We start from the raw sequence: 23,428 nt of genomic DNA on the forward strand, positions 1-23,428 counted from the left end.
AGGGGGCGGGGCACCGGGAAATTCGAATAGGAGAGGCGGGCCAACGGAGGGAGTGGAATGGACGCGGGGGGCGCCGCGCCGCTCAGGCGACGCGAGATGGCGGCGGCGGTCTCAGGTACGCCACCCCGGCCTGGACGGGGTGCCAAAGTCTGGAGCCTGGTGTGGTAACGCCCGGAGTCTGGTCCGGCCTCTGTGGGTTGTCGCGGAGAGGCCGAAGTGGCGCGGGGAGGGGAAGGTGGGAGTGTGGGACTTCCGAGCGGGCCGGCCCCGCTCGCATTTTCCTGCTCACTGTTTCCAGCTCTCCGCACGGGTCAGGGGGCCGTGTTAAGACCCGGTTTCGATACTATAGAGCTTTGTTTGAGCCTAGCGCACTTTGCCGCCCTTTGCGAGCCGCAGTTTTATTGTCGAATGGGGACAGTGATCCCATCTCGGGAGATGAGTGAGCGAAAAGTAGGTGACACTGAACCGTAAGGACCAAAAGAAAGAAGCTGGATGCACGTTTGACTGTGTTCTTGACGTGCTGTTTAAGTGAGAGGAGATCCCGGGGAGATGCAGGGAGGCCGAGGTTCAGACCGGCCGCAGCTGGGTGTAAGTTGACCGCCTTAGATGTGCTGAGGTCCCCGACCAGGGAAATAAGGGTCTAGCCGTGTATGTCAGTGCCCTTTTAGGGTTGGAAAGGCTGTTGGGACATTCGGAATCTTGTAAGTGCATATTTGTTTACAGATGTCTCTGCTCTCTTCCTGTACACTGAGTTCTGGCCGGTGATTATGGTGGGGACGGTAGTAATTGATTGAGTCCCCTGCTGTTTGTCAGGCCCTGGGAAAAACAGAGCTATTTAGCAGAATGTCAGGCACATGTTGAACGCTTGCTAGGTGCCAGGCATAGTTGTAAGCACTTTGTGGTGATGAATCATTTAATCGCCACACAATGCTATGAGATTGTTGGCTGTTGTCCTTGTTTTACAGATGAGGAAACTGAGGTGAAGATGGGTTAAATAGCTTGCTCAGAGTTAACATGACTAGTAAATATTGGGGTCTGAATTTGTGCTCAGGCAAGTCCTACTCTAGAGCCTCTGCTCTTTTTTTTTTTGAAAGATTTTATCTATTTATTCATGAGAGACACAGGCGGAGGAAAAAGCGGGCTCCATGCAGGGAGCCCGATGTAGGAATCTATCCTGGAACTCTGGGATCACACTCTGAGCCACCCAGGCGTCCCTAGACTCTTGTATTATAAAAGCAGTTGTTTACATAGAACTCTTCTTCTCCCCTAGACTGTGAGCTTTGGGACAGGAACGGCACGTGAACCACTTTTATGCTGAAAACAGGAAATAAACAAGCCAATGATTTATGTTAATTCATTCATCAAGTCTCAATTTGTTGAGCAGATACTTCTTGAGAGCTACTGTGTGCCTGGCACTGGGGGTATAGAGGTGACCAGAGTAAGACTTGTTTTCTCTGAGTTCAGTTAGGTGGAGCAGACAGACAAGTCTGCAGCTACAGTGGAGTATGATGAGCGCTTGGATGGAGAGAGCCAGAGCCATGGGTATACTGTAGTGGGGCAGTAATTTTACAAGAGGTTTTTTTAGAAGAGGTAAGGTATTTTTACGTCAGTCATATGAGGGGAGGGATGTGATAAAGTAGATATTCCAGGGAGAGAGTATAGCATGTGCAAGCGCCCAAAGCTGTGAGAGAACTTGGCATGTTGTAGGAACTAAAGGAAAGTCATTATGGCTGAGAGCTGGAGCTTACAGTGCAAGGAAGGAAGGGAGGAAGTGGAGAGAGAACAACTGGAAACAGGGAGAGCATTGGGGAGACTGGTGAGATGATGATGAACTTTGCAAAGATTGTGCGGTGGTTCTAGAAAGAAGTGGACTCATTTAAAAAAGACAACTGGGAGGAGGGCAGCTGGGTGGTTCAGTGGTTGAGCATCTGCCTTTGGCTCAGGTCATGATCCCAGGGTCCTAAGATTAAGTTCTGCATCGGGCTCCCTACAGGGAGTCTGCTTCTCCCTCTGCCTATGTCTCTGCCCCTCTCTGTGTCTCTCATGAATGGATAAATGAAATCTTAAAAAAAAAAAAAAAAAAAAAAGGGCAGAAATTGTACCTGGGTGGCTCAGTTGGTTAAGTGTCTGCCTTTGGCTCAGATGGTGGTCTCGGGGTCCTGGCATCGAGCCCCATGACAGCCTCCCTACTCAGTGGGGAGTCTGCTTGTCCCTCTGTCCCTCCCCACTGCTCGAGTTCGCTCTCTCAAATAAATCTTTTTAACAAGGCAGAGTTGACAGGTGTTAAATGAGTAACTGACTTAGGTGGTGAGAGAGAGAAGGTGGAGTTAATTAAGGAAGACCCCCATCTTTGGGATTGGTTCCATTCATTTATGCTAGAGAACATAGAAAGACCAGGTGGCAGAGAGATGGAGAAGGGTTCTGTTTAGGACAGGTGGGGTTTGAAGTACCTGAGAATGATGTCAGAGGAGGTGTCAGTCAGGGCAAGCTGGAACCTGGATCCTAAATTTGAGAGTGAGCTCTGGTTTGGAGGTGTGGATTAGGAGTCATCAATTTTAATTACCATTAAAATGGTAATTAAAGCCAAGAAAGTAGATGACCATACCCATGAAATGAATCAGAGTAGTCGTTTTCAACTAGAGGCAGTTTTGTTCCCTATGGGGGCATTTTTAATATCTGGAGACATTTTTGGTTGTTATGGGAGGGGGGCAGTGGCACGTGGAATGCTACTGGTATATATGTGCTAAACATCCTACAATGCACAGGATGGCTTTTTAAATTTTATTTATTTTTTTCTGGATGGCTTTATTAGAGTTATCCAGCCCAAAATAATAGTGCCATAGTTGAGGGACCCTGTGCTAGAGAAAGGATAGAAGGAGCTCGGGAAAAACATTTAAGACTGGCAGAAATTAGAGTGAGCAGAGTTATTTATTTTTTTTTAATACAAATATTACAGCACTGGGTAACAGAAAAGAAACTCACATAGTCCCCATCAAGAGAAAACCGTCATTAATGATTTTGGGTATACATACATGTACATGTAAGTATGTATTATAACCCGTGGATAAGAAATAGAAGGACAGGGCAGCCCAGTGGTCAGCAGTTTAGCGCCGCCTTCAGCCCAGGGCGTGATCCTAGAGTTCTGGGATGAAGTCCCAGGTTGGGCTTTCTGCATGGAGCCTGCTTCTCCCTCTGCCTGTGTCTCTGCCTCTCTGTGTCTCTCATGAATAAATAAATAAAATCTTATAAAAAAAAAAAAGAAAGAAAGAAAGAAAAAACAGAAAAGTCAGGCAGTTCATTGACTGGTTTTGGGTGGGGGCAAATGTCAACTCTTTTAATCCTTATAACTCCAGAAGATGCTGGTCTACAACACCTTGACAATTCAAAGCATGTCCCACCAGCAGCATCCACATCATCTGGCAGTTGGTTAGAAATCCAGAATCTTTAAAAAAAAAAAAAAAAAAAAAAAGCTCTGGCATCACTTCAGGGACTGAAGCAAAATCTGCATTTTAACAAGATCTTACAGGTTATTTGTGTAAGCCTGACAATCTACATCCCACTGGACCTACTTGTAGAGCAAGGAAAGAAATGGGACTAAGCTTGGGAATACCCACAGTATAGCCAGGGTAGAAAGAGTTTCCCTGAAATGAGCTGGGGGCCTCTGGCCCTCCCAAGGTGTCCCCAGGTCCAGTTCATTTTCCCTGCCCCTCTGTCCAGGTTATGAGGGTCTCTGGTCTACTTAAGATGCTGAGGTTTTGTTTTGTTTTCAGGCTCTGCTTATTCTTTTGAGGAGCAGAGAGACAAAATGTGGCCTATGAAACAAGATGTAATGGGCACAGGCCCCAGGAATAACTTGCTGAGGTGCTCCGAAGAGCTACTGCACCTCTCTCAGCTTCTCATTGGTAAAATGGCACAGATAGAACCTACCTCAGGAACACTGTGAAGATTAAACAATACCTGACATGTAGTCAGTGCTTAATAAATGTTAACGTTTGCTAAGTACACAATATGGTTTGCACTCCCCAACCTTTACATAATCTTGCTCCTCCAGCCTCCGGCCTACCCTGGGCAAGCTGCTATTCATCCTTCAGAACTCACTGTATCAAGTACCTCTTCCTGCAAGACTCCCGTTACCTCTGGCAAAGCCGGCTCCTGCTGTTTCTGTGCCATCACCACATTTTATGCCTAAAAACTTACCTTCTCTATTCTAGGAGCTGGTCGCTGTCGGCTAAGCAAGGTGGGGGCTGGTAGGCGCCCACCGCCAGCCCGAGTAAGGGTGGCTGTGCGGCTGCGGCCATTTGTGGATGGGACAGCTGGAGCATGTGATCCCCCTTGTGTGCGGGGCCTGGACAGCTGTTCCCTGGAGATTGCCAACTGGAGGAACCACCAGGAGACTCTCAAATACCAGTAAGGTTCAGGCTGCCCATCCCTCTCCTTCCTCCTCCCTCCTTGGCTGCTCACATTATTGCTTGCCCACATGGTTTCTCACACATGCCTCTTTATGATCCTTACTCCTTCCCCAGCACAGCTTTGTTCCCCACACCTTCGTTTGGTCTTCCAGAAACATTCATGGGTGCCCACTATGACAGGTCCTCTGTAGGATCCTTGGGGAAAGGCCGAAGGCTGAACCAAACACACTACTGTTAGCAGGGGAGCCCTACCTAGGGTCAGGGGAGGTGGTGTGGGAGGGTTTGGAGGAACACAGACCAGCCAGCCAACGCGGGCTGCAGCTGGGCTATGTGAGAGAAGACCATCCAGATTTGGGGACAGAAATCACAAGGACAGCTACTTTAAAACCCCATTGGAGATTGGAAGTTCAGTCTCTTTGGCCTGTCATTAGAGGCTAGGGGGTTGGCAAACTACAGCCTGCAGGTCACATCTGACCAGGAGTCTTCTTTGTAATGAAAGCTTTATTCAAACCATATTTTTTCATTTATATACTATCTATGGTTGCTTTCCCATGATAATGACGGAGGTGAAGAACTGCAAAAGGAATCATATGACTCACCAAGCCTGAAATATTTACTCTCTGGCTCATTACAGAAAAAGTTTGACAACTTCATTCTAGGCTCTTGGCAATTTGTCTTGTTTTTTTCCAGCCTCATTCTCTCCCCCAACACAGGCTACAGTCCCCTTAAAACCCTTACCTCTGCTGTGGCCTCAGCCAGAGTGCAGAGAGTAGACCGCAGGTGTGTGGAGTCTCATCTTGTTATTGACAGCATCCTCTGCTTCGTTCTGATGTACAGATATTACTTTATCTTTGTACTGTGTCAAGAAAAAGACTGGAAGCCCTGCCCTTTCACACTGTGCCTTGTCTGCATGCTATTTTTGATACTTGGAATATCTTTCTCTTCTCTCTCTGTCAAAATCCTCTTTCCTCAGGCAGAATCAGTTACACTTTCTAGTGTGTCCTCCTCTCCGTTTCCTGAATCACAGTAGTTTGGATATCTTTGTCCCACAAGACAGCAGAACTCCCCAAAGCAGGCATCAGACTCATCTCTGTATTCCTAACACTGGGACAGGGACTGGAGCAGAATAGATGTTCTGTGAGTGCTTTCCAAGGTCCTTATATAAGAAAAGGGATAGAGACTCTTTAAATCCGAGGCCCAGGGGCACCTGGGTGGCTCTGTTAGTTAAGCATCTGCCTTTGGCTCAGGTCATGGTCCTGGGGTCCTGGGATCAAGCTCCGTGTTGGGCTCCCTGTTCAGTATGGAGCCTGCTTCTTCTCCCTCTGCCTGCCGCTTTCCCCTGCTTTTGCTCTCTCTTCCCTGTCAGATAAATAAAATCTTTAAAAATCAATCAAAAAAAAAAAAAAAATCAATCAATCCAGGGCCAGTATTACCCTCTAAGTCTGGGTGAGAATGGAAGCCCCTGTTAATTCTCTCCTTTTCTCCCTGCCTATATATAGGTTTGATGCCTTCTATGGGGAGAAGAGCTCTCAGCAGGACATCTATGCAGGATCAGTACAGCCCATCCTAAGGCACTTGCTGGAAGGGCAGAATGCCAGTGTGCTTGCCTATGGGCCCACAGGGGCAGGTGAGGGAGCCAAATAGGGAACAGGTATGGGCCCAAAAGGGCTCAAGAGTGGGGAGGAAGATCTCGCAGCAATCTCCATTCTTTCCCCCAGGGAAGACGCACACAATGCTGGGCAGCCCAGAGCAACCTGGAGTGATACCCCGGGCTCTTATGGATCTCCTACAGCTCACAAGGGAGGAGGGCGGCGAGGGCCGGCCCTGGGCCCTCTCTGTCACTATGTCCTACTTAGAGATCTACCAGGAAAAGGTGAGGCCCCATTCTGGTTGGGAAGGGGAGAGAAAGGTCAAACAAAATAGGATCCAGTTCTTGACTGTGAAGCTCTGCCCTAGCAAAGAGGTGAGACCTGGAAAGACAGAGATTGGGGTAGCAGATACTATACCTCTGACAGTCCAGCACAAGAAAGACACTGATGCCCTGGAAGTAAGCAGCTTGTGTCTAGAGAACTGGCCCTACCTCTCTCTGCTCCAACAGGTATTAGACCTCTTGGAGCCCACATCAGGAGATCTGGTGATCCGAGAGGACTGTCGGGGAAACATCCTGATTCCAGGCCTCATGCAGAAGCCCATCACTAGCTTTGCTGATTTTGAGCGGCACTTCCTGCCAGCCAGTAGAAATCGGACTGTGGGAGCCACCCGGCTCAACCAGCGCTCCTCCCGCAGTCATGCTGTGCTCCTGGTTAAGGTGAGACCACTGACAGGGTGAGGACCTGAGGAGCCCCTACAGGCTGAATTAAGTTGGGGGCCCTTGCTCTTAACCCCAGGTGGATCAACGGGAACGGCTGGCCCCATTTCGCCAGCGGGAGGGTAAACTCTACCTGATTGACTTGGCTGGCTCAGAGGACAACCGGCGCACGGGTAACAAGGGTCTGCGGCTGAAGGAAAGCGGAGCCATCAACTCCTCCCTCTTTGTACTGGGCAAGGTGGTGGATGCCCTGAACCAAGGCCTCCCTCGTGTACCTTACCGGGACAGCAAGCTCACTCGCCTGTTGCAGGTTAGGCTACCCATCTCAGGATGAAAAGGGGCTGGAGAACGTTCTCAGGTGTGCTGGGAGGCTGGGGAACAGCAGTCAAGGAATGGAAACATGGGGCGTCTGATCTGCCTATCCCTGCCCAATCCCTCAGGATTCTCTGGGTGGCTCAGCCCACAGCATCCTCATTGCCAACATTGCCCCTGAGAGACACTTCTACCTAGATACAGTCTCTGCACTCAACTTTGCTGCCAGGTCCAAGGAGGTGATCAACCGGCCTTTTACCAATGAAAGTCTACAGCTTCCTGGTGAGGACTGGGGTTGGCAAGAATGTGGAGGGCAGATCTGGAAAACTGGGCAGCACGCTGAAGCTGCCCAGCATCAGCACAGAGGCTGACCTGCCCCCACATCTTCCCTAGTATTGGCACCCATTAAACTGTCCCAGAAAGAACTGCTAGGCCCGTCAGAGGCAGAGAGAGCCCGAGGCCCTGAGGAAGAGGAAATTGGGAGTCCTGAGCCCCCAGCAGCTCCAGCCTCTGCCTCCCAGAAACTCAGGTGAGCAGAAGGGGAAGGGCCCTGGGGATGTTCCCTTCACTGTTGTGTGTGTTAAGTGCAGAGAGCAGTAGTGGGCTTAGTTTGTCAGATCCTTGAGCTGCGAACTGGTTCCTCTCTCATTGACTTTACCCCAAATCCTACTCTACAGAACTCACTGAAGTGCTAAGCTCAATCTCCAGCCCTGGTGTGCTGTCCTGCCCCTGCAGGAAGCCATCCCTTTGAGTTCGCAGCCCCTCGACATTTACCAACCCCTTTAGGCAGGCAGCAAAACCTCGCATTTGCAGGCAGCTGTTTCAAGGATGAGCATTTTAACTTCTGTCTCAAGGAGAAATCTGGATCAGGTCTTTCAGGTCTAGAGGATAAGAGCAAAGCAAAGAGATGAAGAGCCATGTCTCCCTGAGACCTCGCAGTCTGTGCATTAGAGTCCAACATCTCCATGACTCTACAAGGGGCCAGCTGCTGTCCTAATTTGGCTTCTAACCTCAATCTAAAGTTTCTCAACTAAGTCCCTTCTGTGTGTGCAGCCTCTCCCCCGTTCTGATAGCTGCACCTCATGGCCAAAGATGCATGAAGTCTTAAGTCACTGCCATTTAGTGGTCTTGCTTTCTATGTCTGGCCACTGGGCCCTCCCTAATTCTAGGGAGCCAGCTGCAGTTTTACTTTTGCCTGGTTTCTACCCAAGCCCAAATAAAGCATCTAAACTATTTAAATCTGAAGACTAGTGAACAGAGGTGACCTGAAGAGGTCAAGGATTAGTACATACTCTGCCCACCCCCCTCCCGGGGATGGAAGGGCTCTACTGTCGTTGAGGATGGATGGCATACAGAAAAGCGCACTTGCTTAGAACCCCATCTTAATCTTGTCCCTCAAGCTATCTGTCAGCAGTCCCCTCTCCTATGTGCATAAACTCAAGAGAAACCTACACCCTGCACATGTATTGTAACATGTGAATAGGCAAAGTCTCTGCCAGACAGACATCCCAGGTAAGCTCAGAGATGAGGCATATAAGACCTAGTCAGACCTTGACTTTAGGGATTCAGGAAGGGAAGACGAGAACTTCAGTTTTGTTTTTTGGTGTTTTTTTTTTTAGGATTTATTTATTTATTTGGGAGAGAAACAGGCAGAGACACAGGCAGAGGGAGAAGCAGGCTCCCTGCAGGGCACCCAATGTGGGACTTGATCCCGGAACTCTGGGATCACACCCTGAACTGAAAGCAGATGCTCAACTGCTGAGCCACCAAGGTGTCCCAGAACTTCAGTTTATGATGCAGGGTAGATAGGGTGCAGTATGGAAGGAGTTACTGCTTCTCTGACAGCCAGGGAGGAAGAAATGACTTCAAGTGTTCACCCACATTTTCTGATCCTGCTCTTCCTACACATTTGCACACAAAGAACGGGGCAGTCCCTGTCCTTGAGGAACTAGTTCATAGTATAGGAAGGAAGGTACACAATCAAGTTGGGGTTCATGGGAAAGGTGGTGTCAAATTGACTGAATGATAATTGTGAGGGGAAATAATACCAAACAGAAGGAAAAAATGTTAAGCATGGTCATACTCAGATTAAATCAGGACTCAGTTTGAGGAGAACTTTCCTACTGCACATAGGAAGAAGATTTGGCATTTGAGGTCTTCAGTGGCTTTCAGAGTGCTGCTGAATCTTTCCCCAACTGCTCTTCCAGAGAAACCGGCACACAGCCCTTGTTGTCATAGTCTTTGCCTTTCCGGCAAAGGATGAGCATTTTAACTTCTGTCTCAAGGAGAAATCTGGATCAGGTCTTTCAGGTCTAGAGGATAAGAGCAAAGCAAAGAGATGAAGAGCCATGTCTCCCTGAGACCTCGCAGTCTGTGCATTAGAGTCCAATATCTCCATGACTCTACAAGGGGCCAGCTGCTGTCCTAATTTGGCTTCTAACCTCAATCTAAAGTTTCTCAACTAAGTCCCTTAGTTGGAAGACAGTGACTGCCGGCAGAGCAGGGTTTTAGAGCCTGAGCACTTGAAACTCAGGTGTGCATTAAATTGCCTGTTCTCATTGGATCTCTTGGCATCTCTGAGAGGTTACCTGGACAAGCAGTGATTGATCTCATTCACCTGATGAAGGCACGATACCCAGAGAGTCTGACTGACTTTGCTTAAGGTTGCCCAGCAAGTTAACACCAGTCTGGAATCACAGAATATGCCATTTTAAGGGATCATGGGGGGAGTCTTGCTGCTTTAGAGAGGGTGATGAGAGAAGGGGTAGATGCAGAGTAACTTGTCTGCTTAGCCCCCTACAGAAGCTAAGTAGCATGGATCCAGCTGTGCTGGAGCGCCTCCTAAGCTTGGACCGTCTCTTGGGCTCCCAGGGGAGCCAGGGGACCCATGGGCTGAACACCCCAAGACGAGAGCGGATGGTGCTCATGAAGACAATGGAGGAGAAGGATTTGGAGATTAAGGTAAGTGTTGGGAAGGTGGGGGCTGGGATCCCTACTGGCTTAGAAAAGCAATCTGAAGATCTTCAGATAAAGGACACTAAAGGCTGGACCAGCATCCAATTTTTACCCAACACTGGAATCCCTGTTCTTCAGCTTCTGCTTGAATGTCCTTAATGTGGCCAGACTGAAAAATAATTGAGGTCAGCTTTGAGGAGGTGAGGGGGTGGAAATCCAAGTGAAAGGAACAAATGTAGGATGTCATTTCTTAAAACCCAACTCAAGTTAGGACTTTCTGCCTGAACAGTCCCTTCCCTTCAGTGTTTCACAATGGGGCCTGTTCCACCTCCAAGCAGCCCTGATCATTAGGAAGCCCTTAATTATACTGGGCTCCAGTTGTCTCCTGGTAGCTTCTCTCCTTGGTCCACACCCTGCCTGCTAGTGCGTCAGAGCCTTGCATTCACTTTCCTGGACCACTGCCCTTCAAGCTGCCCGAAAGTTGGTTCTAGGTCACATGTCTCCCTGATCTTTTCCAACAGAGGCTTAAGATGAAGCAAAAAGAACTAGAAGCTAAGGTTCTGGCCCAGGAGGCTCTGGACCCAAAGGATAAAGAGAATTCCTCTCCTGCAATACTCCAACCACTTGCCCGCCGCACAGTCACAGTAGCTAAGCCCCTGAAAAAGGCTGTGGTGATGCCCTTACAACTGAGTAAGTTCAGCTGTGGAGACCAGGGGAGCCCAGATGATAGAGCCTGGGAAGGGAGGAGGTTTATGGAACAGCTTTCATCACATCACTCATGTGCTCTCTCCGTATTGCAACTGCGGGGTTGGGGGTTGAGGACTGCCTGAAATAGAGCTTGGGTGCGCTCTGTTCTCAGGCACTTAGTAGGTTGGATAGACGGACAATATGTGACTGATTACTATGCAGTAACAGTTGAGACTTTCAAATATAGATATAAGAAAGGTCATATGGAAACAACAGAAGAGGAGGCTCACTTGGGCTGGAGGGGAACTGGGGAATCAGAAATAGAACCAAGTGAGGGAGGGTGAAAAGTAGCCTCTGCCATGATTCTGGCTCATGATTCTTGCCTTCAGTTCAGGAACAGGCAGCGTCTCCCAATGCTGAGATCCATATTCTGAAGAAGAAAGGGCGGAAGAGAAAGGTGAGAGCGGCTGGCAGCTTAAGCCACACTTAGAGCGTAGAAGCTAAGACTAGTGAGCTCTAGTGGGAAGAGCACTGGCCGTGGAGTTAAAACACATACCAGCTATTTATAAGTTGCTCATCCTCTGAATGTGGAGATACTTCACAGCATTTAGGATGAAATGCAGTATGTATCTGTATACCTAGCAGAGAGGGTGTCTGTCACCTGTTACTTCTCTTTCTTCCTGCTGGCGCTCTCCCTCAGTCAGCAGCTACTTACTAGGTACAGTGTGTAGCCTGAGTCTCACTCCACAAAATTAAGAGGTCACTTAGGGGAAAGCACTCAAGAAATGAACCAACACTGGAAGAATTACCTAAAAACTGAGATGACGTATGTGGTGGGGGTGTGAGTATCATTTATTAAGTACCTTTTGTGTGCCTTCCTAGGAGTGGAAGAAAGCTCATTCTTTACTTTTCAGAGATGAGGCAAATTTAAGAGCTTATTATGTGCTTTATGTACATTAACTCATTCGAGCTTCACAATAACTATTAGCAGTCTTTCACAATAAGAATCAGCTCAGAGAGTGACCCGAGAGAAGTGTGTCTGTTTTTGGACAGACACTTGAGGGAAAGAGAGGCTTGGGAGGGCGGGGAGGTAGCTGCGCCTAGGCTTCTCTCCTTGGCAGAGGAGTCTAAAGCAGTTTGCTGCCATGGGCTGAATAGCAAACTGTGTTTCTGTCACTCACCTCCCCCTGCCTCATAGCTGGAGTCCCTGGACGCCTCAGAGCCAGAGGAGAAGGCTGAGGACTGCTGGGAGCTACAGATCAGCCCGGAGCTACTGGCCCGTGGGCGCCAAAAAATACTAGATCTGCTGAACGAAGGCTCTGCCCGGGATCTGCGCAGCCTGCAGCGCATTGGCCAAAAGAAGGCCCAGCTCATCGTCGGCTGGAGGGAGCTCCACGGCCCCTTCAGCCAGGTAATGGCCCAGGGAGGCCGGCGGCCCTGGAATGGAGTTGGGGGGTGGGGTGGGAGGGGCGACGCGGGACACCCCCGAGGCCCCTTCCCATCGCTGCTGCCTTGCTGTCCTGCCAGGTGGAGGACCTGGAACACGTGGAGGGCATATCCGGGAAACAGATGGAATCATTCCTGAAGGTGAGCCCACCGCTTAGCCCCCTCCCTTCCCCAGCCTGTGCCCCGCACCCAGCTTTAATGCCCCTCTCCCCTTCCCTCCTGTGTTGCAGGCGAACATCCTGGGTCTCGCCGCGTGCCAGCGCAGCGGCCCCTCCTGACTGCCAGCTCCTTTCCATTTTTTAAAAAATCTTTATATAATTGCGTGTCGTGTAAATACAATTTTTACTCCGGTGTTTCAGCCTGATTCTTGGGACTGTGGGGGCGGGGCCAGGGGGTATAACTGCCCTTGGGTTGGGCCACAAGCTCCTCGGCAAAACTTCGGGCGCCATCTTTGGGAAAAGCAGGCAGGAACGAAGCGGGGCAGATTGTAAATAAACCGCTGGCGTGGGGAGGGGGAAACGACGGTGGCCGAAAGGAAACAAAAAAGTAACGCGAAAGCCCGCGGACGGCGACCGTTAGGCGGGCGCGCGCTTCGAGTTTAGCCCCGCCCCATCCGTACCCCCGGCGCGCGCTCCCCTGTTCTCCCGCTCAGCAACGACAGCGGTTTTATGCGCGTGCGCGCGAAATAACGGCCGCTGGAGGAGGGAGGAGGGGGGTGGAATCTTTGAAGGGGGGGGGAAGAGAGAAGCCGCCCTGTCTCCCGCGCGCCCACCACCTGCGCCATCGTCAGCCAATCAGCGGCCGTCTCAGGGGTCTCGCGCTTGGGGCGACTCGGGCTGCTGGGTGGCTCCCCCGTCCCTCCTCCCGCCAGAGTCCCTCTCGTACCTCCCCCCTCCCGCTGGCCTCGCGCGCGCTCGCGCTCGCGCCCGCTCCAGCCTCTTGTGTGTCCTCGCGCCCCCCGCCCGCCCTCCCCGCGCGCAGTGTGCTCCGCTCCCCCCACCCTCCTCCTCCTTCCCCCCTCCCGCTCGCCCCGCGCGCCTCCTCCCTGGGTTCCCCCTCCCCCACTGCCGCCTCCTCCTCCTCCCGCCCCAGGGTGAGCGCGAGCCACCTCCCTCCCTCCCTCCGCCATGGATCCCGGCAACTGGAGCAGCTTCATCTTCCAGGTAACAACCCCCTCCCCCCGCCCCCCCACCCCCCCTTCCCACACCCCCTCCCGCCCGCCCTCCCTCCCGTCCCACCCCCCCTCCGCGCGCCCGGTGCGCGCGCAGCTGTCCCCCTCCCTCCCTCGCGCCCTCCCCCGCCCTCCCCGAGGCGCCGGCTGGGCGCGCGCGCGGCGGGGGCCGAGGCTGCTCCCTCGCTCCCCCCACCCCGCCCCGCCAGGCTCCAACCGCCGCCGCCGCCGCCGCCGCCGCCGCCCGGGCCCCCGCCCCCCGCCCCCGGCCCCCGGCCCCCGGCCCCGCGGGGCCTCCCGCCCCCACCCAGGGGGCGTCGCCGCCGCCGTCGCCGCCGCGCTCCGCGGCCCGCCAGGCGCCCTCCTTCCCTCCCTCCCGCCGGCCGGGGTGCGCGGGCGGCGGGGCGGCCCGCGGGCCATGCGTTCGGCGCGGCCCAGCCCGGCCGGCCGGGGGCGGCGCCCCGAGCCCGGGCCCCGCGCGGCCCGCGCCCCCGGCCCCCACTGAGCCCCGGGGGCCCCGCCGTGGCCGAGGCCATGTTCCCCGTGTTCCCTTGCACGCTGCTGGCCCCCCCCTTCCCCGTGCTGGGCCTGGACTCCCGGGGGGTGGGCGGCCTCATGAACTCCTTCCCGCCACCTCAGGGTCACGCCCAGAACCCCCTGCAGGTCGGGGCTGAGCTCCAGTCCCGCTTCTTTGCCTCCCAGGGCTGCGCCCAGAGTCCATTCCAGGTGAGTAGGGGCCGGCCGTGGCGGGCCGGGAGGGCGCCGACCCGCGGCCGCGGCCCACACGGCGCCTTGTCTTCGCAGGCCGCGCCGGCGCCCCCACCCACGCCCCAGCCCCCGGCGGCCGAGCCCCTCCAGGTGGACTTGCTCCCGGTTCTCGCCGCCGCCCAGGAGTCTGCCGCCGCCGCGGCCGCCGCCGCAGCAGCTGCTGCCGCCGCCGCCGTCGCTGCTGCGCCCCCGGCCCCGGCCGCCGCCTCCACAGTGGACACAGCGGCTCTGAAGCAGCCGCCGGCGCCCCCGCCGCCGCCCCCGCCGGTGTCGGCGCCCGCGGCCGAGGCCGCGCCCCCTGTCTCTGCCGCCACTATCGCCGCAGCCGCGGCTACCGCCGTCGTAGCCCCAACCTCGACGGTCGCCGTGGCCCCGGTCGCATCTGCCTTGGAGAAGAAGACAAAGAGCAAGGGGCCCTACATCTGTGCCCTGTGCGCCAAGGAGTTCAAGAACGGCTACAATCTCCGGAGGCACGAGGCCATCCACACAGGAGCCAAGGCCGGCCGGGTCCCCTCGGGTGCTATGAAGATGCCCACCATGGTGCCCCTGAGTCTCCTGAGCGTGCCCCAGCTGAGCGGAGCCGGCGGGGGAGGGGGAGAAGCCGGTGCTGGCGGCGGAGCGGCCGCCGTGGCCGCGGGTGGCGTGGTGACCACGACCGCCTCGGGGAAGCGCATCCGGAAGAACCACGCCTGTGAGATGTGCGGCAAGGCCTTCCGCGACGTCTACCATCTGAACCGACACAAGCTGTCGCACTCGGACGAGAAGCCCTACCAGTGCCCGGTGTGCCAGCAGCGCTTCAAGCGCAAGGACCGCATGAGCTACCACGTGCGCTCACATGACGGCGCTGTGCACAAGCCCTACAACTGCTCCCACTGTGGCAAGAGCTTCTCCCGGTGTGCACGGGGCCTCGGCCGCCCACTGGGCGGGTGGGGAGGGAGGGACGGCAACGGAGGTGGCCTGGCCTTGGCTGGCGGGGAGGGAGGCGATTTCTGAGGATGGGGACCGGGAGCCACTCCCCGGGAGGAGGGAGGAAAGCCTCTCCCGGTTACCAGGGAGCGGGGGGTGGTACTTAGCCAAGGAGGTGGGTCCTCCGGTTGTAAGAAAGCTTCGCGTGGGAGGAGGAGCAGCCCGCCCTGCGGCAGGGGGAGGGATTTCCTGCCACACCGGGACTCCGGAGCCTCGGGTCGGGGCGAATTGCAGGCGTCTTTGGAAGGGCCTGTTGCGCTAAGTTAGGCAGATTTGGGAGCACGTCCACACTCCAGGGCCCTAACCCCCAACCCCAACGTATTCTCAGGCCGGATCACCTCAACAGTCACGTCAGACAAGTGCACTCAACAGAACGGCCCTTCAAATGTGAGGTAGGAAGCCCGCCGCCTCCTGTCCCGGTTTTCATGATTTTGATCCTCATTGTAGCTGTCTGAGTTCGGCCTCTCAGACCCCCTTTTTCTCTCTTTTTGCTTTTTCACTCCATTTTCTCATCCCTTCTTCAAGACCTTGTCATCTCACTCCCATTTCCTACAGATCAAAGATCCCCAAGGCTCTGATTCCTTTAACCTCTTGTTCCCCTCTCCCTGCTCTCCGAAGCTCTAACTCTCCTGACAACCCCCACGCCCCTCCCCCCTCCCCAGAAATGTGAGGCAGCTTTTGCTACGAAGGATCGACTGAGAGCGCACACAGTACGACACGAGGAGAAGGTGCCATGTCATGTGTGTGGCAAGATGCTGAGTTCGGCTTATATTTCGGACCACATGAAGGTGCACAGCCAGGGCCCTCACCATGTCTGTGAGCTCTGCAACAAAGGTACATGCTGAGGGATGCTGGGAGGGCCAGGGACAAAGGGCAGGGACGAAGCCAGAGGCCCTTCCACAGATGTGGGTTAAAGGTGCTGTAGCCAAGAGCTGATGGCTATTAGAGCCTTTTAGGAAGCAAGGGGAACAACATCCGAAGACTGAACCTCATTAAGTTCTAAGAGGTCTTGACTGGAGGAGATGAGCTACTAGCAAGAGTGGGCGTCTGGGGGTGGGGAGGGGGAGCAGGATTCGGCTGCTTTGGGAAAGGAGCAAGGAGCAGTCAAGAGAGCCAGGTCCCAAGGGTTGGAAGGCAGGGTTTCAGCTGTGCATCCACATGGTGTGCTCTTTGGCTTCTGGGGCAAGTGGAGTATGCTGGCAGGGGATTAACAAGCTCGCACCCTGCCCTAGTAGCAGAAAGCTGCTTTTAAACAGCTTCACAGATTGACTTGAGTAATTGGGATGAGACCGTATGGGGCCCTGGAGGGAGGGGACACAGCCGTCTCTGCTGAGGGTCAACTCTTCGAGTGGCTAGAAATCAGTGGCCTGTCACCCCGGGAGAGGTCCCCCTAGCCACAGAAAATAGGTTCTGTGGACACCAAGGCTGAGAAGCTGACACCACTCACCCAAGTCCCAAGCTTAGGGAGGGGCTGTGTTCCACCAGCCCCAAGAGAGTAGTTGGCCCCAGGCTACCAAGGATGTGGGAGGAGGACAGGGCCATCTGAGGAGGGCGTCCCCGGCCTAGGAGAACCACCCCGTCTCTGGGGTCTCCGCCTGGCTGACCCCCCCATCCCCCCATCCCAATCCACCCCCCCCCCAATAGGCTTCACCACAGCAGCATACCTGCGCATCCACGCGGTGAAGGACCACGGGCTCCAGGCCCCGCGGGCTGACCGCATCCTGTGCAAGCTGTGCAGCGTGCACTGCAAGACCCCTGCCCAGCTGGCCGGCCACATGCAGACCCATCTGGGGGGGGCCGCCCCCCCTGTCCCGGGAGACGCCCCCCAGCCACAGCCCACCTGCTGAGGGGGACCCCGCACCCACCAGGCAAGGCGTGGGGCATGGCTGGGGGGGGTGGGATGGGGTGTGTGGGACGAGGGGGCTCAAAGTGCCCAGTAGCGGATCTCAGGAAGGCCAGGGATGCCCATCCATCACTGAAGTTAGGGACACTTCTGGGGACAGAGAGGGCCCTGCAGGAGAACTGGGTAAGGATGCAGGTGGAAGCCTTTGGGGACCAAACAGGAAGTGAGCAACGGCTGTGTCCCAGGGGAGGGAGTCTGGGAAAGAGTCTGGGGCAAGGGGCAAGGCTCTTGCCGATCGGATTGCGCTGTGATCTCCTGGTGTTTCTCTCTGCAGGTACTGGTGAGGTTTGTCCTATGGCGGCGGCAGCAGCGGCGGCGGCAGCGGCAGCAGCAGCAGCAGCAGTGGCAGCCCCCCCCACAGCTGTGGGCTCCCTTTCTGGGGCCGAGGGGGTGCCTGTGAGCTCTCAGCCACTTCCCTCCCAGCCCTGGTGAGCTCCAGGTTGGTGGTGGGGAGAGTGGAAAGCGGAGGAAAGTCCCTTGGTACCGTCTCCTCTTCCCCTCTCTCTTCCTACCAACTTCTCACTACTTCCCCACCAACCAAGGAGCCTCCAGAAGGAAAGGAGGAAGAGATGTTTCTTAGGGGGAATTCGCTAGGTTTTAAAGATTTGTTTCTCCTGCTCCTCTCTCCTATCAGACCTGACCCCACACACACCTGTCCCCCTGGTTGTGTTGAAGCCCCCTGGACAGTGGGCAGGGGTGGCAGAGGACAGGAGCGGCCACTGCCCTCACTCCCCTCTCCTCTCTGTAGCCCCCTGCCCTGCCCGGGATCTGCAAGCCACCTCCTTGATGGTCCCTGGTCCCTGCTCTCTTCCTCCTCCCATTTCCCCCTCCCACTACTGTCTGCTGCCCCTCCCTGGGGAGTTGGTGCTTTTTTTTTTTTTTTTTTTTCCAGGGGGAGGGAGGAGAGGAAGGAGGGGAATCAGAGATTCTGTCCCAGAGAGGGGAAAAGGTGAGATTGGAGAAGGGGCAGAAGCAGGGAAGGCAACGGTAGTACCTTCATAAGGTGAGGTTGTTTGGGGTCAGCCCCTAAACATCGTCCTAATTGAGAATCTGTCAGGGGAAAACAAGTCAAGGGGAGCAAAAGAAGGAGCCACTAGGGCCAGAGGCAGGACAAGAGATGGAATTTTAGGGTGCCAGGGTAAATGGGGGGATCCAGGGACTAGAGGTGCTTCCTGGGGGTGGGGGGAATGCAGTCACAGTGTCTCCCCCGTCCCTCTGCCACCCCAGCTCCAGCCCTGGCCTTTTCTTTTCATCCCTCTCCCCCATGACAGAAGCTGTGGCCCTGGCCATGTCATCGTGTTCCTGTGTCCCCTGCATGTTCCCCACCCTTCACCCCCTCCTTTTGCGCGGACCCCATTACAATAAATTTTAAATAAAAACCTGTCTCTGACTCTGGATTGGATGAATTGCTCTCCCCAAGCCTTCTGCCCCACCCCCAAGGAGTTTCTTGCGGGCCTAGTATCAGTCCAGCCTTGCCCTGCCCTGTGTGGCTCTGGGGCGCTGGCTCCTCCCTCACCAGAGGCAGCACCAGTGGCTGCAAGCCTGATTCAGGGTGGGGCTGAGGCTCCAGTGACTGGAGAGCAGGTTCCAGGACTCCCAGGTCTCCTGAGAATACCCAATCTGGGCAGTCCCAGAATAGCCACTGGAGGTTTGAAGAGGCCAGGGTCAGAAACCCCAACAGTTACCAGACAAAAATGCTGCTCTCCCGACTCACACTGCCTGCTGCTCAGACCCCAGCCGAATACCTGCACACCCTTAAGGCCCTGAGGTGACAGTGGGCGGTGGAGCTGCAGAAAGGATGGGGAAGTCAGCCCTGGGACTGGGAGCCCTGAGGGTGCCAAGAAGAACTACATTCCTCCCCGATCCGTCCCCTTCGCTCTTGGTGTGATCCATTCAGCATTTACGGGGCTCCAGGGCCCCAGCCCCCTCCTGTTCCAGACTGCCCCTGCAGCCTCGGCCTTGGAATTCCCTTTTGAGCCCTGCTCCAGGGACCCGGGAGCCTTCCAGCACCCATTTATGCTGCTGCTTCCTCGAGGGTAGAGGGACTTCCCGTACTGCAGGCTCCCTTTTCTTAAAACCCCACCCTGCTCCTCCTTGGAGCAGCCTCCCCAAGTTTTGCCTCATTTCCCCTCCCCGCCTTCTGCTTGTAGGAGTGCCACCACCGGGTCCCGCCTGTCTCACAGGTCCTGTCTCCTCGCAGACCCCTCTCCGTTTCCCCCAGCCCCCCGCCTCTGCCAGGACACCCCGGTGACCGTTGGCGGGAGGGGCCCAGGGCTTGGGAAGGGGGCACCCCCAGGAGGCGCGCGTGGGAAGGGGCAGGGAGGGGGTGCGAGTGGTTACCCGGCCGGTTGCCCGGGTAACGCGGGGCCTGGCACGCGTGGCTCCCTGGGGCTGGCCGGGAGGGGCGGGAGGCGAGCGAGGGGCGGGGGCGGTGCGCGGCAGCAGCGGAGCGTAGGGGAGGGGACCTGAGAGGAGCGAGAGGAGGGGACGAGCAGAGGGGAGGGGAGACCCGCCGCCTCCCTCCCTCGCTCGCTGACTCGCTCCCTCCCGGGCTGCGGCTGCTGCAACGGGGCGGCGGTGGCAGCAGCAGCGGGAACAGTCTCGAGGCCGGCGTCGAGGTGAGACGGGGATGGACAGAGGCTGCGGGTAGGAGTGCGCGGACAGACGGCGGACGCCGGGAGGGTTGCACCGGAATGCAGGCGCCTGGCGGACTGGCCGGTGGTGCTGGGCGCGCCACGCCAATGGGAGGAGGAGGCGCCGTCCCCCGGGGGCGAGGGAATCCCTGCAAGAGGGGCTGAGAAGGGGCTCAGAGGAGCAGCCCAGTTCCCCCAGGGAGGGGCGGGGGCGTCTGCGCCCCAGACGCGCAGTGAGAAAACACCGGCGGGGCGCCCAGGGAGGAAGGGAGGATGCAGAGGGAGTGGAATGTAAATGTCGGTCCTCTGCCCGGTGTGCCTGTCTGCCTGTCGGAGTGTACGAGCGTCTGCACAGCTTGTTGATTTCGGGGTGCTGGGGCATCTGCTAGAATCTCAGAGTCTGGATCTTGTCGGGGAGACCCAGGAAGAGACCATGGGGAGGGTCCTGTTTACAAAAGGGTTAATCTTCCCAGGGCTCTCCAAGCAGACTTTGAGCAGAGCACTCCTCCCCAGGGATGTCCCACCCCAAGGCAAAGGAAACCCCAACTTTTCTTCCTCTCCCCAGCGGCAGCGCAAGGCTGGCCCTAAGACAGCATAGCCCTCTCCAGCTGCAGTGCTGAGAGCCACCTCTTTCCGTCTCACATCAAACCTGTCTCCTCCTCTTTCAGGACTGCTGCTGTCTGCTGCTCCAGCCTCTCCAGCGAGGTCCTCTCCCCACTCCCCTCTCAAGATGGCAGCCAGCAGCTCTGAGGGCTCAGAGATGAAGGGGATAGAAGAGGGTCCCCAAACCCAAGGAGAAGGGCCTGGCCATTCTGAAGCCAAAACTGGCCCTCTCCAGGTCCCAGCTGGGGTCCCAGATGAGCCAGAGGCCCTGCAGCCCGACCCAGACATCACTGGGGCCCCTGTGGACTCAGAAGCTAAGGCTGGGCTGGCTCCAGAAACCACAGAGACCCCAATTGGGGTCTCAGAAACAGCTCAGGCTAGAGACCTCAGCTCAAACCCAGGAGGGGAATCGAATGCCATCCCTAGCCCTGAAGAAGCATGCCAAGAGCCAGCACCCAAACCAGAAGTGAATAAAGAGGTCACTGCAGACCAGGGTTCCGATCTGGGGTCTGTGGCCCCGCTTGAGCCAGCCTCAGAGCCTGCTCCCCAGTTGGACCCCCAGTCAGACCCTCAGCCAGATTGCCAGCCAGGTTCCCAACCCACCCCCAAGTCAGATCTTCAGCCAGAGCCCCCCACCCAGGAGGACCCCACCCCTGAGGTCCTGACTGAGAGTGTGGGGGAAAAGCAAGAGAATGGGGCAGTGGTTCCACTGCAGGCTGGCGGTGGGGAAGAGGGCCCAGCCCCCCAGCCTCACTCGCCACCCTCAACAAAAACCCACCCAGCCAATGGGGCTCCTCCACGAGTGCTACAGCAGCTGGTTGAGGAGGACCGAATAGGAAGGGCTCACAGTGGGCACCCAGGATCTCCCCGAGGTAGCCTGAGCCGCCACCCCAGCTCCCAACTGGCAGGGTCTGGGGTGGAGGGGGGTGAAGGCACCCAGAAACCTCGGGACTACATCATCCTCGCCATCCTGTCCTGCTTCTGCCCCATGTGGCCTGTCAACATCGTGGCCTTCGCTTATGCTGTCATGGTGAGCCCCATGGGACCCTGGCCCAGGCCTGCTGTGGCTCCCAGCTTCCTGCCAGCACTGGGACAAAAACCCCAGGAGTAGTCTTGCCTTCCCTCTCCTCTCTGCATGGATCTCACTTCCCAAGTATGGGGTCTATTCTAGCCTCTCCCTAGGACTTTCCCGTCTGAGCCACCATTGCCCTACCCCGTCAGGTGGGAGGGATGTCAAGACACGTTTTACCCAGCCTTGCTGACCTTTGCCCTCCTCCCCCTGCCTTTCCAACCCTCTTTCCTCCTTTAACCACTGTCCACGGGGCCTGCCCGTCTCCTCTGGACAACTCTTTCACCTGATCCCTGCTGGGCTGCCTTCTCCTGACCTGGGCCCATGGTGCCCCACCCCTCACCCTAACCCCAGTCCCGGAACAGCCTGCAGCAGGGGGACGTGGATGGGGCCCAGCGTCTGGGCCGCGTGGCCAAGCTCTTAAGCATCGTGGCGCTGGTAGGGGGGGTCCTCATCATCATCGCCTCCTGCGTCATCAACTTAGGCGGTGAGTGGGGGTCTGGGACAGGCCGGGAGGAATGGAAGGGTTGGCAAGGGCAGCTTTACTAACCCCTGCCCCTGCTCTCTCCTGTCTGTCCTCCCTACTTCTCCTTTGTCTCTCCTTGTCTCTCCCCACCACCGTCTCTGTCTGTCCCTCCCTCTCCTCTCCCACAGTGTATAAGTGAGGGGCTCTGCCCTGCATTCCAAGACTTTTCTTCCTGTTGGGAGCTGCCTTGGGCCCATCCTCCCCTGGGGGGAGCCCAGTCGATGGCCCAGGCCCGCACCCATAGGGACCAAGGGAGCCTGAGCGGCCTTGTTTACAGCTTCTTTCCTGCTCCTGCATCCTGCCAGGCTCCTGTGCCAACCGTAGGCCTCTCTTCTCCCTGCACTGTTTCCACCCTCCCTGCACTTCTGCCTGCATCCCCCTGCCCTTGGACTCCTTGCCCCTGCACTTCTAGAAACCTTCCTGCACTTCTGGAAATCTCCCTGACCTGAACGTCTCCCAAACTCTCTCTGCTCTCAGCCTCCCTGCATCCCCCCCAGCCTCCCTGCACTCCTCCCAACTTCCCCAATTCCCTGCACCTCTGCCCCAGTGTCCCCCTTTCAACTTTCACTGTCTTGGCATCCTTCCCCATTCCTTTCTTCCTTCTCCCCTTTATTATCTCCCCTTCCCCCTCCACACTCCTTGCCCCCTTCCTCTTCCTGCCTCCTCTCCCCTCAGCATTCCTATCCCCCCTCAGGATCCTCTCCTCCTCCCTCCTGCCACCGTTTTCTCTGCAAAAACTCCAGCACTTAGAGCAGCTGGGGGAGGGCAGCGGTGTCAGGGGAGGGCTCCCCTGCCCGCGTTCCGACTGTTTTCTGCTGGGACCACCCAGGTCATGACGCCCCCAGGGCGCCTCTGGGTCGCAGAGCTGGCTAGCCAGGTCTTGTCTGGGAACTGGTGCGGGGTGTCGCGCCCCGTTGCTTAGTTCGGTTCTGAGCACGCACCTGGGAGGAGGAAGGGGCGCGGCTGTTGACCCTTTCGGATCAGCCCGAGTTGACTCGCCCCGACTGGGCTTTTAAACTCGCTCTGCGAGTTTCTTAAAGGCGTCGGGGCTGGGGTCATTCACGTGCATTGTAACGAAAGAACCCCGAAATAGGACCAAAGCTCCTAGATGCAGAGAGCGAGTGAAGGGCGGGGAGCTCTATAATTATTTTCCAAGAGGACTAGGGAGGTTTGTTGCACGCGACAGTTCGCTAGGGAGGCGGGGACCGAGCTACGATGCCTTTCGGAGTTGGCGGGGTTTGTTTTCTTTAAAAAAAAAAAAAAAAAAAAAGGCGTTGGAAAAACACTAAAAGTCTTTAAAAAAAAAAAAAGGATACATCAAACAGATTCTCCCTTTTTGTATGCCGGATGCTGCATGAGTCAGAAACACCAATAAACGGAGACTGCATGAGACTCGCCTCTAGCCTCAGTTGGTCCTTACGTCTGTCCGCCGCCGGGGACCACGGTACTGCCCCCTTTCGGGCAGAGCCTGCTGGGTGTATGCGCATGCGTCGTCCCGGTGGCCATCTTTACTGTGGGTCGAAGCCAATTGTGCCCGAGCCTACCTGCGCATGTGCAATCCTCCCCTTGCTTTCCTTTTCTAAGTAGCTTTGGCTAAAGCGGAGCCTTCCGCGCCATCTCTGTGCGCCTGCGTACCGTGACCCTGCGCAGCCCGAGAGGCGGGTCCTGGCTC

At 56.1% G+C, this 23,428-nt stretch overlaps 3 protein-coding genes across 10 annotated transcripts; all 3 read left to right on the top strand.

Annotated features, from left to right (window-relative positions):
• Positions 1 to 45: 45 nt before the first annotated feature.
• On the top strand, positions 46 to 12,468 carry KIF22 (kinesin family member 22). The gene is made up of 14 exons (XM_041747520.1): positions 46 to 115; positions 4,212 to 4,407; positions 5,909 to 6,036; positions 6,128 to 6,282; positions 6,508 to 6,717; positions 6,797 to 7,027; positions 7,158 to 7,311; positions 7,423 to 7,558; positions 9,822 to 9,990; positions 10,506 to 10,674; positions 11,061 to 11,128; positions 11,870 to 12,082; positions 12,199 to 12,258; positions 12,348 to 12,468. Exons 1-14 carry the CDS (start codon positions 58 to 60, stop codon positions 12,393 to 12,395), a joined length of 1,995 nt encoding a protein of 664 aa, XP_041603454.1. The 5' UTR covers positions 46 to 57; the 3' UTR covers positions 12,396 to 12,468.
• A 142-nt stretch (positions 12,469 to 12,610) lies between these two features.
• MAZ (MYC associated zinc finger protein) lies at positions 12,611 to 18,308 on the top strand. 5 transcript variants are annotated; one of them, XM_041747523.1, is made up of 7 exons: positions 12,611 to 13,280; positions 13,928 to 14,014; positions 14,093 to 14,949; positions 15,351 to 15,414; positions 15,685 to 15,856; positions 16,667 to 16,890; positions 17,200 to 17,335. In XM_041747523.1, exons 1-6 carry the CDS (start codon positions 13,245 to 13,247, stop codon positions 16,867 to 16,869), a joined length of 1,419 nt encoding a protein of 472 aa, XP_041603457.1. In that variant the 5' UTR covers positions 12,611 to 13,244; the 3' UTR covers positions 16,870 to 16,890; positions 17,200 to 17,335. The 5 variants fall into 5 exon arrangements, with proteins under 5 accessions (XP_041603457.1, XP_041603458.1, XP_041603459.1 ...); XM_041747524.1 differs by lacking the exon at positions 16,667 to 16,890 and having other exon boundaries at positions 17,200 to 18,308; XM_041747521.1 differs by lacking the exon at positions 12,611 to 13,280 and having other exon boundaries at positions 13,720 to 14,014.
• A 766-nt stretch (positions 18,309 to 19,074) lies between these two features.
• On the top strand, positions 19,075 to 23,423 carry PRRT2 (proline rich transmembrane protein 2). Of its 4 annotated transcripts, none has more exons than XM_041747528.1 (4): positions 19,075 to 19,543; positions 20,227 to 21,191; positions 21,585 to 21,717; positions 23,344 to 23,423. In XM_041747528.1, the coding sequence occupies exons 2-4, from the start codon at positions 20,289 to 20,291 to the stop codon at positions 23,394 to 23,396; spliced, it is 1,089 nt and encodes a 362-aa protein (XP_041603462.1). In that variant the 5' UTR covers positions 19,075 to 19,543; positions 20,227 to 20,288; the 3' UTR covers positions 23,397 to 23,423. The 4 variants fall into 4 exon arrangements, with proteins under 4 accessions (XP_041603462.1, XP_041603461.1, XP_041603460.1 ...); XM_041747527.1 differs by having other exon boundaries at positions 23,341 to 23,408; XM_041747529.1 differs by lacking the exon at positions 23,344 to 23,423 and adding an exon at positions 21,885 to 23,148 and having other exon boundaries at positions 19,084 to 19,543.
• The last annotated feature ends 5 nt before the right edge of the window (positions 23,424 to 23,428 follow it).

This window comes from Vulpes lagopus, chromosome 3, assembly GCF_018345385.1.
Source record: "Vulpes lagopus strain Blue_001 chromosome 3, ASM1834538v1, whole genome shotgun sequence".
NCBI lineage: Eukaryota > Metazoa > Chordata > Mammalia > Carnivora > Canidae > Vulpes > Vulpes lagopus.

Coding starts and splice junctions, on each gene's coding strand:
- PRRT2 (XM_041747526.1), top strand. CDS start 20,289: ATGGCAGCCAGCAGCTCTGAGGGCTCAGAGATGAAGGGGATAGAAGAG. Junction 21,192..21,584: donor CCTTCGCTTATGCTGTCATG/GTGAGCCCCATG, acceptor CCCTAACCCCAG/TCCCGGAACAGCCTGCAGCA.
- KIF22 (XM_041747520.1), top strand. CDS start 58: ATGGACGCGGGGGGCGCCGCGCCGCTCAGGCGACGCGAGATGGCGGCG. Junction 10,675..11,060: donor GGTGATGCCCTTACAACTGA/GTAAGTTCAGCT, acceptor TCTTGCCTTCAG/TTCAGGAACAGGCAGCGTCT. Junction 12,083..12,198: donor TCCACGGCCCCTTCAGCCAG/GTAATGGCCCAG, acceptor CTGTCCTGCCAG/GTGGAGGACCTGGAACACGT.
- MAZ (XM_041747521.1), top strand. CDS start 13,823: ATGTTCCCCGTGTTCCCTTGCACGCTGCTGGCCCCCCCCTTCCCCGTG. Junction 15,415..15,684: donor AACGGCCCTTCAAATGTGAG/GTAGGAAGCCCG, acceptor CCCCCTCCCCAG/AAATGTGAGGCAGCTTTTGC. Junction 15,857..16,666: donor CTGTGAGCTCTGCAACAAAG/GTACATGCTGAG, acceptor CCCCCCCAATAG/GCTTCACCACAGCAGCATAC.